Source organism: Oryzias melastigma, linkage group LG20 (assembly GCF_002922805.2).
Source record: "Oryzias melastigma strain HK-1 linkage group LG20, ASM292280v2, whole genome shotgun sequence".
Lineage (NCBI taxonomy): Eukaryota > Metazoa > Chordata > Actinopteri > Beloniformes > Adrianichthyidae > Oryzias > Oryzias melastigma.
This window is the reverse complement of record NC_050531.1, coordinates 6979176-6994078: the sequence shown is the minus strand read 5'-3', so window position 1 is coordinate 6994078 and position 14903 is coordinate 6979176. Positions and strand designations below refer to the sequence as shown.

At 35.6% G+C, this 14903-nt stretch overlaps 1 protein-coding gene across 3 annotated transcripts in view; it reads right to left on the bottom strand.

Moving 5' to 3' along the window:
- esyt2b (extended synaptotagmin-like protein 2b) overlaps nucleotides 1-14903 on the bottom strand; it is a 43660-nt gene that overhangs the window by 22530 nt on the left and 6227 nt on the right. For all 3 annotated transcript variants that reach the window (XM_024280239.2, XM_024280240.2, XM_024280242.2), the window contains exons 2-7: nucleotides 12277-12318; nucleotides 11671-11805; nucleotides 11331-11407; nucleotides 8831-8903; nucleotides 7674-7763; nucleotides 2182-2237 (exon numbers count right to left, since the gene is read on the bottom strand). In XM_024280239.2, the coding sequence (XP_024136007.1) occupies nucleotides 2182-2237; nucleotides 7674-7763; nucleotides 8831-8903; nucleotides 11331-11407; nucleotides 11671-11805; nucleotides 12277-12318 (473 nt within the window). The remainder of the gene's footprint in view (nucleotides 1-2181; nucleotides 2238-7673; nucleotides 7764-8830; nucleotides 8904-11330; nucleotides 11408-11670; nucleotides 11806-12276; nucleotides 12319-14903) is intronic.

The following is a 14903-nucleotide window of genomic DNA, read 5'->3' as shown; positions in this document are numbered from 1 at the left end:
AACTTCTGCTGCACTGCAAAAATTACACCTTCATAACATGATACAGGCCTTTTGATTTTGGCTAAAAGGGACATAATCATAATTAAAAGACCAACTGAGAATGGTTTTACAATAGAAACTACAAAGCTGTACAACAAATACAACTTTCAAAGTAATAAATCTGTTCTAACAAATATAAAAAAAATATAATAAAACTGTATTTTATTATATGAATCGATATGCCTTATTAGTGCATCTAGTTTTAACTGTAAAATCCCTTAAATGTAACATTTTCTCAGACTTTTTTTTAACCAAAAAATAAATAAATAAATAAACTTAAAAAAAAAACGAAGCACATTTCGCTTCGGTTATTTTAAGAAGAAAACAAAAGAGTGCTTGGATGATAATTTATCTTAGTGCAACAGTGGGAAAAAAATCCACTGAAGGAAAGTTTTATGGCTGAGGGATTCCTGCAGTACCATTGGGGTCATTGACAAAGCGTGCTCCTGTTCCTGAGTGGATATTTGCATGTGCAAACATGTGTTTGTGTGCAGGGAATCAAAAACTGAAAGGAGTGGAGTGAATGATTACCAGCATGCCACACAATTTTTTATTAAAAAAATTCCCTTCTCTACCTTGTTATTCTCTTTAGCACAAGAATTGACAGGTAAACATCGTCTCTTTAGCTGTAAAACATGTTTATTGCTTAATCAATCGACTCATGCATTACGTCCCCACAAATAATCCGGATTCCAACAGCAAACGCGTTAAATTTACTCCCCATTGAAAGAAAGGCCAATTTGGAATTTGTGACTTATTGGAAAAAACGACAGGAGAGTATATGCAGTAATTTTAACTCTGAGATTGTGTTTAATTCAGAATAAACCATCTCTGTTAATAAAGTTTTTATAGTAAAATTGGCATTTATTTACAATAAAAAAGAGGACAAATATTTAGCACTATTTTTAAAATGAAACAAATTAACATTATTATAAAAAATGACTAAAAAAGGGAAATAAACTGTATTTATTTTGAATGTAAAATATTACATAGCATCTGAATACTACACCCATGAATCCTAATAAGGACTTCTTTAGGCATTTTTTTTTGTATTATGTCATTGCATGTTTCTTAGTAATTAACCCCACTTCTTTATTTTAGTGCAGAGTTATAAAAAAAATATTTAAAAATAATTAAATTCATACCTTTATGTTGGCTATATATCGTTTTGCTGAACTTTCGCTTATAATTTTAAATAAATTTAGCTTTTTTTGGATAGAAAAGAGTCATTTATAAGCACTTCCTGTTATGTAACTAATATAAAGAATTCCCCTTTTAAAATGCATCTGCAGTCTTTACGTTAGGTAATCAGATAAATTCCACTGACAAGAATGCGAGTTGCTTCACTGCTAATGTGGATTTTATCGTAATCACAAAGTTTTCCTTGAAAAACAGGGTCTGTAGCATTCTTTAAGTTATTGTTGGATGACATCAGGGTATGTTAACTTTAGTCCGAAGTGCCCAACTGTTGCTGGGATAGGCTCCAGCAACCCCATGACACTGAAAATGGATGGATCAGTAGTGGAGTGGAGAAAAAAAAGCTGACAAAATGGTGAATGACTATATGAAAAACATGTAATCTTATTGCAGCTTTTAACAAAAAATGAAAGCTTTATTTTTAATCCCTGTAGCTTCCTCATAAGAACTTCTGCTTTTATGGTATCAGTCAAACATGCAATATCCATAAGTGAAAGAAATCCCTGCTGAGACATGAATAAAAAGACAAAAACAAACATTCTTGACCCTGCTTTATAAAGTTAAGCTGCAATCCAGCGAAAATAAATGTTCACAGAAATGCGTTAAAGTGTGAAAAACATTTCCAAATGATGAAAGGAAATTTTGCTGGAATGTGGAAAGCGCTTGTCCAGTCAACAAATGAGGGAAAAGGTTATGCAATGTTTACTGACCAAAGCAAACTGGAATGTAGGGACAAAAAGCCTCCGTCTGACCTGTTATGGTCAGTTTACGTAATTTAAAAAGGGCAAAACATAAAAAAAAAACAGTATTTGACACAGTCTTGGGTAAAACTACAGCTGCAAAGACGAGGAAACACTACTTTTCGAATTAAATAGTGAAGTAAATTCTGATAAATATGGATTTTTTTTAATAAAATAATTAAAAAAGATGGATTATGTGACTTACTTGAGTCCAGGAATGTCTAGTATGTTGGTGAGGCCGGTCCAGTTTATGTCCAGCAGCTGAACGAAAAAAGAGAACATGATCAAATGTAAAACTATCAAAGCACAAATGACTTCAAATGAATGGAAACACGCTGCTTCTTACTCTCAGTTACATCCAAAACGTAATTTTTGGCCAAACATACCCAGCTGATTAATAGCAGCAGTGTGCCTCCCACACAGCCGCAAACCAATTACAGTGTATACACTACATCAATGGATTTATTGATTAGTTCCTGCCGGTAGACCAAAAACGCTGTTTTGAAATCATCCATAAAGTTTTATTGAGGTTCAAATATTTCACAAACTCCAATATTACAAATTTGTTTCTGTGATTCACAATAAAATAACACAACGGGCTGCACAATACCCAAAAGACGAGGAGCTCTTTAGTTAATTTGTCGAAGGAAAAAAGCGGTGCATTTTAACGCAGACGCTGCAGCTCACTGTGGTTCTTTTGTTAAAGAGTGAGAGATATTTAAACACAGTAACCTCAGATCTCTATGGTGGATTCTGTATGGAGAGAAAATAGTCTCATTCAATTCTTGATTTGTAACTCATGCAATACATGTTGTGTGTAACATTATGTACTTGCAATTGTGCATCCATGAGTACAAAAATACAATTTACACACGCGTAACTTTAAATTACAACAACATAAAATAAACTACACATACACATTTTCAAAAAGTATGCACAAATGTGTGTAAATGATGCGTTTAAATGCTGCTAGGATGCTGGGTCATCAGAGTTTTCTTATCAGCTGCTTTGAGCTTAGAGTGTGAATAATACCCGGCTGAAAACTTGATACTTTCCAAATTTTTCACATTTGCGACGATAATTTATATAAAAAAAAACGTAGAGCCAGGAATTCATAAAAAAAGAATTATTTGCAAATCTGGAAAAAATTAATCGTGATTTTTTTTTTTTTGTGTGTTGAGTGTTTTAAAAACACCTATTTAGACTTTTTTTTAAATATTAATCATCAGGAATATCTGTTTAAGAAAGTGTGAAAATGTCAAGTTTTCCCTGGTATTATTCACAGTTTAAATTCAAAGCGGCTGATAAGAAAACTCTAATGTCCCAGCATTCTAGGAGCATTTAAATGTATCATTTATACACGAATCTTGGAGACGTGATTTGTGCATAAATGCAGTTTCTTTTTTGTATCAGGCAATTCGTGCATACTCTTTAAAGATTTGTATGTGTAGTCAATTTTAAGCTGCTGTAATTTAAAGTAGTAAATTGTGTAAATTACTGTATATGTTGTATTTTTTGGTATTTTGTAATTTTTGTACATGTAAATACACGATTGCAAAACTACACAGTTACACACGTCTATATGGTGTGAGTCACAAATCAAGAATTACGCACACACAAATCAAATATTCTCTCCATAATTCTGTTACACATAGGGAAACATTGTTGAAAACTTGATTTGACAATATTTTTTATAAAAAAAACATTCCCAGTAGTGTTTTAATTATAATTATGAAGTTTTTAACTAAAATTTCACAACTTAAATGTCTTAAAAAAAATTTTTTTTCATGTTGATCTGAAGTCTCTGTTTCTAAAATGTCCTCTGAGGGGGCGTGGCTTTTGGAGCTGAGCTGAGTAGCTCCGCCCCTATTCTCGCTAGTGTAAACCTTCACCGCTACTATCTTAGTGTCAGTAAATATCAGTTATGTCCAGCTCTAACGTTTTGATACAGATGTCAGCTCGGACGAGGAAGTGAAGATCTTCATGGACTGAACTTAATCAAAAAGCGAGAGTTGATTTACTGCAATGATCGGAGTGTTCACATATTAAATATTAGACACATTTCTTGGGCACACACTAGAGTTGATTTAAAAGCAGAGTCTTTGCATTGTAATCAGGAAAACAAACATTCATCTTCAGTCCAAATATTTGGCCAAAGTTATGAGGATGTCAAGCTGTGGGGAAAGTTAACACAAACCAAACAGCCCTTTCAAGGAAACACAGCACTGGTTTCAGGGGAAAATAACGTGTGGAGGTCAGTGGAAAAACTCCACAACAGAGTTAACATGGGGCTGCCTGAACATAGACAAGGATTTTAAGGATTCCAGGAAAATTTAAAGTTAACTCTAATAAAAAATGTGTTTTTTGGCATGTTCTTGTGGCGTTTTTCAGATGATGAAATATTTCAAGAAAATTAAGATTAAAACAGCATTTATTTAAAGTTATGTTGGGGTTGTGGAGGGGCTGTAAGCTAGTGGGAGAGCTTGCGGGGAGATTACTGCCACTCTGAAGAAACTATGTCCTAAAAAAACATGTTTGTTTTTTTTAAATGACTTAATTAAATAGCTTAAAAGTTTATTCGAGTGGGGCTTTAAGCTTTAAGTAACTTTTTGAATTGTCAATAAACAAACTAAGTAGCTGGTTTGAAATTAGCTTCAGTTTATGAATCAATACATGTCAGCAGACACAAATACAAAAGCTCCTGATTATAGATATAGTCATTAAAGCAGCAGCTCTCATTAGAGGATTATACAGTCAGCGGAAGGACTTCTGTTTCTGTCCACAATCAGGCAGCATCAAATCTGAAAAGGGGGACCGGAGTGAAGGAGGTGTGAATAGCGTGAGCCGTGCAGGAAGATCCAGCGTCTCGGGAGGCTTTGATCTGTTTCTGCCTGCATGCTCAAGGAGATGTGTTTTTTTAATGAGCCTTTCTCAGCCTTTATCTCAGCCTGGCCTGCTTACGCTGCAGCAGCACAAGGACGGAGCTCTGCAGGGAGGAGGGGGGCACTGCAGGATCACGGCTGGGAGGCGGGCTGTTGTTTTAAGGTTCCACTGCAAATAAATGCTCAATTATTTTTTTAAGTGATTGCAGCTTCCTTGTTTTTTTCCACTTTTTTAAAATATTATTATTGTTGGAGAAAGTCATTATCCCAGATAACAAGGGGAAAAAGTCCCTTCCTCAAAGTAGTCAAGACAAGCAAACTTTAAATAAAAACTAAACAAAATCTTGTTCTTCCACTAAGATTCTGCATACACAAATACTTACTGGAGTCACCGCCTCAAGCTGGATAGTTTAAGTAAAATTGAATCCAGATTGTTTCGGTCTAAAGTTAATATTATAAAAGAAAAGAAAATTTTTTTATAGAATTTATCTTAATGGCTAAGTATGTGACAGTTCTGTTCTCATAGAATAGATTTGTGCTTTCAAGATCTCAGCTGCAAAGCTTCATCTAATCCATATAACAACCCACTGAGGGATTTATTTCTGACTTTCTGTTACTGTTTTTATCTATTAAATAAACTATTCTTAACATCCATGGACATAAATCCTAAACTAATGCTCCAGTCTGACGCCTGATGGTGTCACCACACTGAGATCGTCACTAAAAATTACTATTTTTGCATTTTTTTTTTACTAAATGTGATTATCTTTTCAGTTTTGTGGCTACTTATGACAGATCTTTGACTGCAGCTTCATTCCATTGCATAAACTGTTATATCATCCAGCCGCAGCAATAAAATCTCTATAGAAAACTCCCTGCAGAAAGCGTTGCATCATTTTACTTTTATGTCTCATTGGTCCTTTTGGGCCAGATGTGGCCAAGCCCTTCTGTGTTTGTTCATTTGACGCTTACAGTTTAGCTTTAAGCTGACCTATTTTAACTCCAGGATTGCTTTTTTGCTCAGAAAAAAATAGTTTTGTAACTAATTTCCTTCCAATAAACCAAGGTCTTGTTCTGCAGCTATAGAGGATTGAAAAGAAGCTCAAAGCTGCTTTTTTTTCCCTAGCTTGCTCCATTTTTCTCCTTTAGCTTTACTAAATGCCTCTAGTGGCAAAATCTGCCTAACTAGGTCTGAGTTGATCTGCAGCTATTTGAAGCCCTGCTGTGTTTCCACTGAGTCCATTTGTTAAATCAGTCAAACAATGTAAAACATTGCGGCGGAGGCTCAACGCGGGTTTCAGACAAAGTCAGTGGAACGCGCTCTGGAAAGTATGTCCGGGTGCAAATCATGTCAAGTGAGGGTATTATTGTAAGAGCATTCATAATTAATGGAAATTGAGGGAAATGGCGCTAAAAAATAGAGGCTGCAAATTGTCATACACATCATAAAGTCATAAAGCATAAGTCATCTAATTTGAACGTTCAATTAGAGTTTTCAACAGGAAAACATCAGCATTAAATATATATATATTCATATTGGCATGGAATACTGTGTCTGAAGTGCAATAATTTAGAAAAATAGACACTAATGTAAGCTTTTAAAGCAGTGAAAAAGCTTTTAAATAAAAGTCCTGAACCAGGGGCGGGGCTACAACAATTTATATTGGAAAGGATCAAAACCACATATTCTATAACAGTTTTATTACTTATTTTGTTTTTTATTTTATTAAAAAAATGCTTTTTTTTTGTTTTTCCAAAGCTTAACCATTATATTGTGTTTGGGTCAAAATTGACCTATTTTTGTGAAAATGGACAACCACAATATAAAGGTTATGTATTGGTAATTTCTTAGGGTGTATTCAGACCATTGACATGAATAGAGATGGACAAAACAAGCCTGTTACCTTTGTTTCTAACGAAATGAAGTCAGTTCAGTCGCCATTTTTCCGTGGTTCAGATATCGCCCAATTTCGCCATTTTGGAACCAGACGATAGTAAGCAGTGATTGGTCAGAGACTCTGTCTATGGAACTCTTTGAACATTTGAGGTAGGGCCTGCGGGTACCACATGCTCTTATTGAGGCTTTTGATTGGCTTGTTTATAACCTGAGTAACTAGTAATGAAGAAAATATATCATGAATAAAAATACGTTTAGCAAGAACAAGTTAAAAAGAGACAGATTACTGATGTTTATTTTTGAATTGAAGTTTATGGGATTTTTGGCTTTCTGGGACCAACAGATACTTCCTGTTTGGAATGCGAGGGGGGAGGGGATGATCAGTCCAGTTCTCATGTACTATCTATGATTCAGACTAGGAAAAATCATTTGGTCTGCTTAATTTGGTCCTGAACCTTGTGTTTGGTCTATATATTCAGACTGCCGTCAAGCTGACTTTCCTGGAACAAAGCTTGTAAACAAATCCATTTGATTAAAAATCTCTTCAGTCATTGGCCAGGAATTATGAGGGCGGAGCAAAGCAATCAAAATTATAGAAGGTTCGGTATTTTGATTTGAATTATCGGGGGAGGCAAACTCTGGTTCACTTTAGTCTGAATACACTCTTAATCTTTGTCAATAATATGACTAATATTGACTCAAAAATAGGGGGCCAAGTGCCCCCTTTCCCCCCCTTTGGCTCCGCCCCTGTCCAGAACACTTATACTCTTTGTTTAATGTTTCATCCTATATTTATATCTTCTGCTTTTATCACATTTTTTTATCCGTACTGCAGCCCCACAATAAATTTAAGATCTTAATCTGTTCAACGTGTTGATCTGAATTATTCAAGGCCCTAATCTAAGAATCTGCACTTACTGGCTTCTTCAGGAAAAACAGAGACAACGCTCCAATGAGAGGCATCTCTCCTAGCAACGGTTCCATCACCACTCTCAACACGCCGTGGATCTATGGAAACACAAGATGAACACAATGAGAGCCACAAACGGACAGCTATAGAGAGCTCACAGCTCTCTATAGCTAGCCCTTGACATTCAGCGGTGAAGCTGTTTAAGCTGAAACATGTGGCAGGTTGGAAACTCAATAACTGCTTGGGTTCACCCCCGGCGGTGTCATCCTGGAACTTTCTCCGCAACATGATTGAACAATCGCTGGGATTATAGTGCTGGAAGCTCTTTGTTTGAGTCACATGGACATCACAGGTGCAGCAATTTAGAGTGTTTTCTGTTCTGAAGAAAGTCAGGGACTATGATGGATCAGAAGCTCAGAAATCCACTTTGTTTAATAAAAAAAAAAAACTCCACAAGCATTGAGTTTCTTAAGTCGGTGCTACATTTCACGCCTCATTTATCTGCTGAGATGCTTTTATCAAAGCATTGACAAAACTGCCTTGCTAAGCATCAATGGCTTAAAAAAAGGGGGAAGCTTCAGTAAACGAGAAACAAACAAATTGATTTTTTGGTAATGAATCCATTCATTAAAGGGAAGTGACTTCAACTTAGTGCAGCTTGTGATTTACAAGGATTTTTTTCTGAACTGATCAGCAGTGAAAGAGCGATCTCTGTTGCTACCAATCAGGCTGAAATTAACCTTTCATGGTTTATTTTTACCACGTTTCTAACTTCAGACTCACTAAAATGAGTCACAAAAACAATATAAATGACTACATCTATGAAAATGTTGTGGGATTTGTTCCAATTTTAAATTTCCAAAAGAATTATTAGTGTCGCTCCTTCCACAGTTACTATTTCTACCTTTAAAAAAAAGGAATAAAGGGACTTTCCCTTGTTCCTACATCATTAATTTTCTGTTCTAACTGTAATCTGTACAAAAGAGAATTTGGCTGTTCGCCCGGAAAGGAAAACTCACAACTTACAGCAAACGGGACCAAGTTGTACCTCAAGTTCCACTTTCATTTTAGTGTCTAATGCCTCAGAGTCTAAATCTGCCCCGAGCCAAGAGAAAGTGACTCCACAAAGATGTGAAATAAATCAAGCTTTATGGATTACACTCACCTGGATGCTTTTGATGCCAGCTTTGCAGTAGTAGCGCTTGATGTCCACATCAATCTCAGTGTTGCCAACAAAACTGAGAGACAAAAATGACAAAATGTGTTTCCCAAGCTTTAAATATTTCAAATTAAAAACTAAAAGGCATTTGATTACAATAAAATGTATTTTTGATTTAATTATGAGAAGAAATTACATTATTTAAAACTAAGCTTTGAGGAAAGGTGAATAAGGGTGAGAAAAACATGATTTGTTGCATAAGATATTTGTTTTTTAAATCTGCTTTTCTCAAAATAGCTCAAGATAGCCCCAACTAAAATAATATTTTATCACCTATAAATGAAAAAAGTCAGATAGAAACTCTAAATATCACTATAAATGAATGAATCTTTATTTATTTAGATAGCCCTTTACCAAACTACCAGGGTGCTAATGTGCTTTACAATAAAGAAAGGAATACAAAATATTTAATTAAGCAATTAAGAATAAAAATGTTTAAAAAAACAACACCATAAACTTACAAAGGACAATTTAATTCTTCCAAAAATGGAAGAACTAAATAAACGAGTAAAATATATACAATGTCACTAACTACTTATTGTTAAAAGCAATTCAAGAAAAGTAAGTTGTTAATTGATGCTTAAAACTGTTTAGTCTGAAAATAGAAATATAATTTTATATATTGGTCTTATTTCTAATTAAATTAATTTATTTCAAATTTTCAACAACTTTCCTTCACTGTGAAAGAAAAACACATAAAAGTCATGGAACATTTTAATTTAAACTAAGAAAAAACAATTATAGAAGCCAAAAATGGCCATCACTACATTTTTTAAAATTGTTTTCTCATTATAATGAGCAAATAAACTTTGTTTTCCTGTTATACGAGATAATGAAAAACCTCTCTTCCATTCTCGCACAAATACCCCAAGACTTTACCCGTTTTAAGTCTCTTTAATATGTGCTTAACAACAAAAACAGCAGAAGAAAACACTCCACTAAAGTTTTTTTTGTCTATTTTTTTAATCAAATAGTAGATCTACACTCCTTAAGCCCCTTAATTCTGTCTCATGCACCAGCCCCCTCCCTTTATTTATCTAAGACCCCTGAACAAACAGGTTGATTGACAGAACCCAGGTTGACGAGAGTCTCCGGATGATGTGTTCACTGAGCTCCGGACATTAGCGAACCCAAACAGCCACTCAATCCGCTGCAATGCTTTTGTAATTATTATAAAATGTCTACGGAGGGGGCTGGTGCATGACACTGAATTAAGATATTTATGTTAATAAATAAAATATGTTAACAACAATAAAATAATAAATATGTTAATAAATAAAATAAAGATATCTCGTTATAATGAGAAAACGATAAAAAAAGTAGGGCAGGCCGTTTTTGGCTTCCATACCCGATAAAAGAAGATGTAAATAGATTCATTTGCTAATTGCAAATTGTTTTGTTTCTTTTTTGCATATTTTAGGATGAAATTTCTAATATTTAAAATAGATTTTGCTCAAAATGTGTATCTGAATAAAACCTTAGATTTTCCATCATTTTGCCTTATGTCAACTAATATAAGTGTTTTTGACCAGAAATTTGACAAATATATGCAGTGAGACTTTAGAGCACTAGTGTCAAACTCAATCGCTAGCTAAAATATTAGCTAAACTCCAAAATAGCCACAAAAAAAGCCTATGCTAGCCAAAACAGCTAGCATGTAGCTAAAATATTAGCTAAACTCCAAAATAGCCCAAAAAAGCCTATGCTAGTAAAAACAGTTAGCATGTAGCTAAAATATTAGCTAAACTCCAAAATAGCCAAAAAAAAAAGCCTATGCTAGCCAAAACAGCTAGCATGTAGCTAAAATATTAGCTAAACTCCAAAATAGCCAAAAAAAAAGCCTATGCTAGCCAAAACAGCTAGCATGTAGCTAAAATATTAGCTAAACTCCATAATAGCCAAAAAAAAAGCCTAAGCTAGCCAAAACAGTTAGCACGTAGCTAAAATATTAGCCTTGCAACAAAATAGCCTAAAAAAAAGCTTATGCTAAGCTAAAATACAGAATACCGGTATTTCGGTAAATACCGAAATAGTCCAAAAATCTAGCAGAATGCCAATTTTTAAAAATGTATAACTTTATAGCATAAATATGAAAAATAAAAAGGCAAGAATAATGTTACAGAATAAATCGACTAAAACCTTAAATGGCTTTAGGTATTTTACTCTCCATGAAAATATGGTGTCAAAATGATACAAGATAGAAATAAGCGCAAGATAACATCAGGTCATTAATAATAATAAAATAAAATGATCTGGAGAGCCGGATAGAATTACCCGGAGGGCCGGATCCGGCCCCTGGGCCTTGACTTTGAAACATGTGCTTTAGAGTAAAACTCATATATAAGTTAGTTTAGCCAATCAGGGATTGTGTGTTGTAATTTACATTAGAATTGAGTAATTGAGGCCAAAATCTTCCAGGATCAGCAGATAAAGTACTAAAGCTCACCTGATCTGGAGGTCCATGATGATTTGCCGCTTATCCACATTTTCCGTGTAAACTTTGACCCCATTGATCCTGAGAGGCTACAGAAAACAGAAACATCATGGTCACTTCTGCACTCCAGACCACCCCCCTCCCAACCCTGAGAGGTCAATCTCTGTCCCGAACCGCTCGTGGAAACTATTTGTGCAACAAGAATGCATGTCAGTGACCTCTGTATACTGCGTGTTCAAGCCCCGCCCCTTTTCCAGCTGTCCCATGCCACCTGCTGCTGCTGCTGCTGGTCTGTTCTGTCCCTCCTGGAATAACATGTGATCACATTTTAGCAGAAACCCGGCGTGCTCACCTTGTCGCCTAAATCTATCTTGCTGAAGCAAAAGGTGCTGAGGTGGGCGTGGGACTCTTTCACCGCCGGCTCGATGGTCTCACGGAACAGCTTCTCCACAAACTGGCAGATGTACGGCCACATCTGTTTCACCGTCTATGAGAAAGATTTAAAGTTAGGCAATTAATACATTAAAATCCCCACGCCGAGCGCTTGTGTTATCTTAGCAATCGCTTCAGACATTCTGAGCATGAATGGCGCGTCTAAAATATTCAGAACGTGGTTCTATTTAAAGAACGTTCAGTCAGACTGATTCTTATCAAACATAGACAGAAGCGCATGCATTTTTTATTTTTCTCCTATCCTCGACCGTTTGAACATATGCGCACGAGTGACTCTGAACGCACATCCCGGTTGTTGCCATGGGGACTTACAAGGGTTACTGCGTTTCACACTGCTGCAGACACGAGGCTGCATGCTAAAGACAAATGTGCTGCAGTGTGGTGATCCCAGTGGAAGGAGGAGAGTAAGCAGCTGGGAAATGGGCATCAAATTAGAGGAAGTCTTTAAAATTAAAAAAAAGGGAAAGTGAAGGAAGGGAATGAAAACATGTATTTTTTATTTTACCTTGTTTAACCACTCCACCCGTTCAACATCAGGAAAATGGACCTAAAATAGGAAAAAACAGCATTAAGTCCACAGAAAAAGAACAATATTTTTACTTTTTAGGGGCCATGTTAATAAAGATTCTCTATGCTATTTTTGCAATTATTTTAATGCATGTTTGAGTAAAAAACATGATCAAAAAGCCAACAAAATTTGCTCGCACCTAATACCTGATAATGACTTTTTGATATAGTGCACCACCCCCCTTCCCAAAGAAAATGATTACATCACAGCAGGGAAAACCATAAAAAAAAATGGAGCCAAAATCTCTTATGGGGCTCAAAAAAGTATTTCAAATCAAAATTGAAATTATTATGGGATGGCACCAGGACTTAATGGCTCTGAAGCAATTTTTTAAAATGGTGATTTTCACATTTTTCCTTCTGCCATACAGGAAAAGAAAATTTTGTTGGAGCGATCTTTAGGAAATTTTGCACACATCTCCGAATTGCCATCCTAATTAAAAACTACTAAAGAGACTGCCTTGGATTTTAAAAGCAATTTGCTTGCTACTTTTTTTTATTCCTAAACAGCAGATATGACATCACCAATTTCACAAAGTGAAAATCTAATCAGTACAAAGACTTTACAACGTCTATTTATGAATTAAATTAAATTCTGATGATGAAAATGTGGATGGTTTATTAAAAAATGACATTTTTTTTTTGCAAAAATTGTTTAAACGCAGTATATTGTGGTGAGCATCACGCTAACTTTTTGCAAAGACTTCTGGGAAATTCCTAGTGCACTCAATTTGGAATTGTAGATTTGAACAGCACTAAAAATTGGCAAAATCACAATATAGCGCACTATGCAGTGAGTAGCAGCTTAAGTTTACAACCATGACTAAAGTTTTGTTGACCTTTAACCTCCGGTTAGAGGCCGCCATCATGAATTTTCAAAAAAAAAACAACAACTTTGCTACCAGCTTCAAATTTAAACTCCTCCTCAAACATAATTGGTAACAATAATCCAAATGTTAGATGTAGAAATTTTAGATTTTGAACAACGTAAACGTGGCAAGCTTTAAAAATAACTTTATATTGTATTTGGTGTCAAAACTGAGTGTGTTTTAGCAACTTGTCTTTTTTTTTTTCTTAGCAAGCTTATTTGGGTCATTCTTTGGAAAAACGTCAATAAGTTCTACAGAAACTAACAGGGAACAAAACCACAACTTCGTCTTTGTAATTGTAAAGGAAGGGGAACTGATCATAAATCGCTGCATAAAGAGTCCAGTAAGTTAAGGAAGTAAGAGTCTGAATGGCAGACTGTGTGTCAAACACGTTCTGTAGGTGGGAACAACATTTCTTTTGACTATGCAAACATTCACATGATCTAAAAGCTGAAACACAGAGAAGCAAACTGTGGTTATAGGAAGTTTTGGCTGAATGGTTAATGAAATGGAAGATTGTGAATTCTAGTAGTGTTTTTGTATCAGCCTTGATGTCTCGCTGTGGTGCCCTTGACCCCAAAACATTCCAGAGGAACAGCTTTAGGTGGAGCTGAATGTGAAAAAGTATAAAAAGGGTTTGTAGGAAAAACTTCCAACTACTCTTTTTATTAAGGTTTTAATGTCTGTTTCTGGATCCTGTTTTTGCTTCCACCTGAGGAGCAACCTGGAGTCAGGTTTCATAACAAAACTAAAATTAAGTCAGTCAACCACCGATTACACAAGAAGCAACCTTTACTCACTCCAATGTCAAGCGGCCGACCTTTTAAAGAGTAAATAAACATATTTTCATGACAGCTGCACTGGATGGAATTTATGAGTATCATATTTTATTTTGAAATTGACAGGTCTTTTAAGGGTAGTGGTTGCTCGTTGGACTATCAAAGTCCATCATTTTATAAAGAATTCAAGTGACAATGATTTATAAAAATTAATCTATTCATCTTTTTCTGGTGATTTGAGACCGAGTCGCAGTCTAAGCAAAGTTACCCAGATATCCCTTTCCCAGGTCACTTCCTCCATCTTCCTTCACTTGTGGACAAAACCCCAATATACTTGGGAAAACTATCTTTCTCCGTCAAGAGTTCGCTCCTCCAGTGTTCCCAATGGTGTCCTGTGGAGGGTTCTCTGGGAGTACAGGGTCCAGGGAGCCTTACTGAGGGCTGTATGGTGTCCGTATGACCGGAACAGGAGCTCGGTTTGCATAGCCGGCAGTAAGTCGGACCTGTTCCCACTCCATGCTGCCCTTCATCCACGGTTCTGTTCATAGTTTTTATGGACAGAATTTCAGGGGCCAGAGGGGATATGGTTTGGAGACCACATGTTTTCCTTTCTACTCTTTGCAGATGATGTTGTCCTGTTTGCTTCATCTAGTCAGGACCTCCTGGATGTATTGGAGCGGTTTGTAGCAGAGTGTGAAGGGCTGGGATGAGGGTCATAAGTCTAAAGCTATGGTTATTAACCGGGGAAAATGGGTTTTATAAAAATATAAATTCCCCTTTAACATTTCAAGTTCATTTATTTGATATCTCTAAAAAAATGAAAATTGTGGGAGTTAAAGGCAGAGGTAAATTAATCAAAAAATAAATCAGTAATCGTTAGAAAGACCTAAGTTCTGATCATTTTTCCACTTTAAATG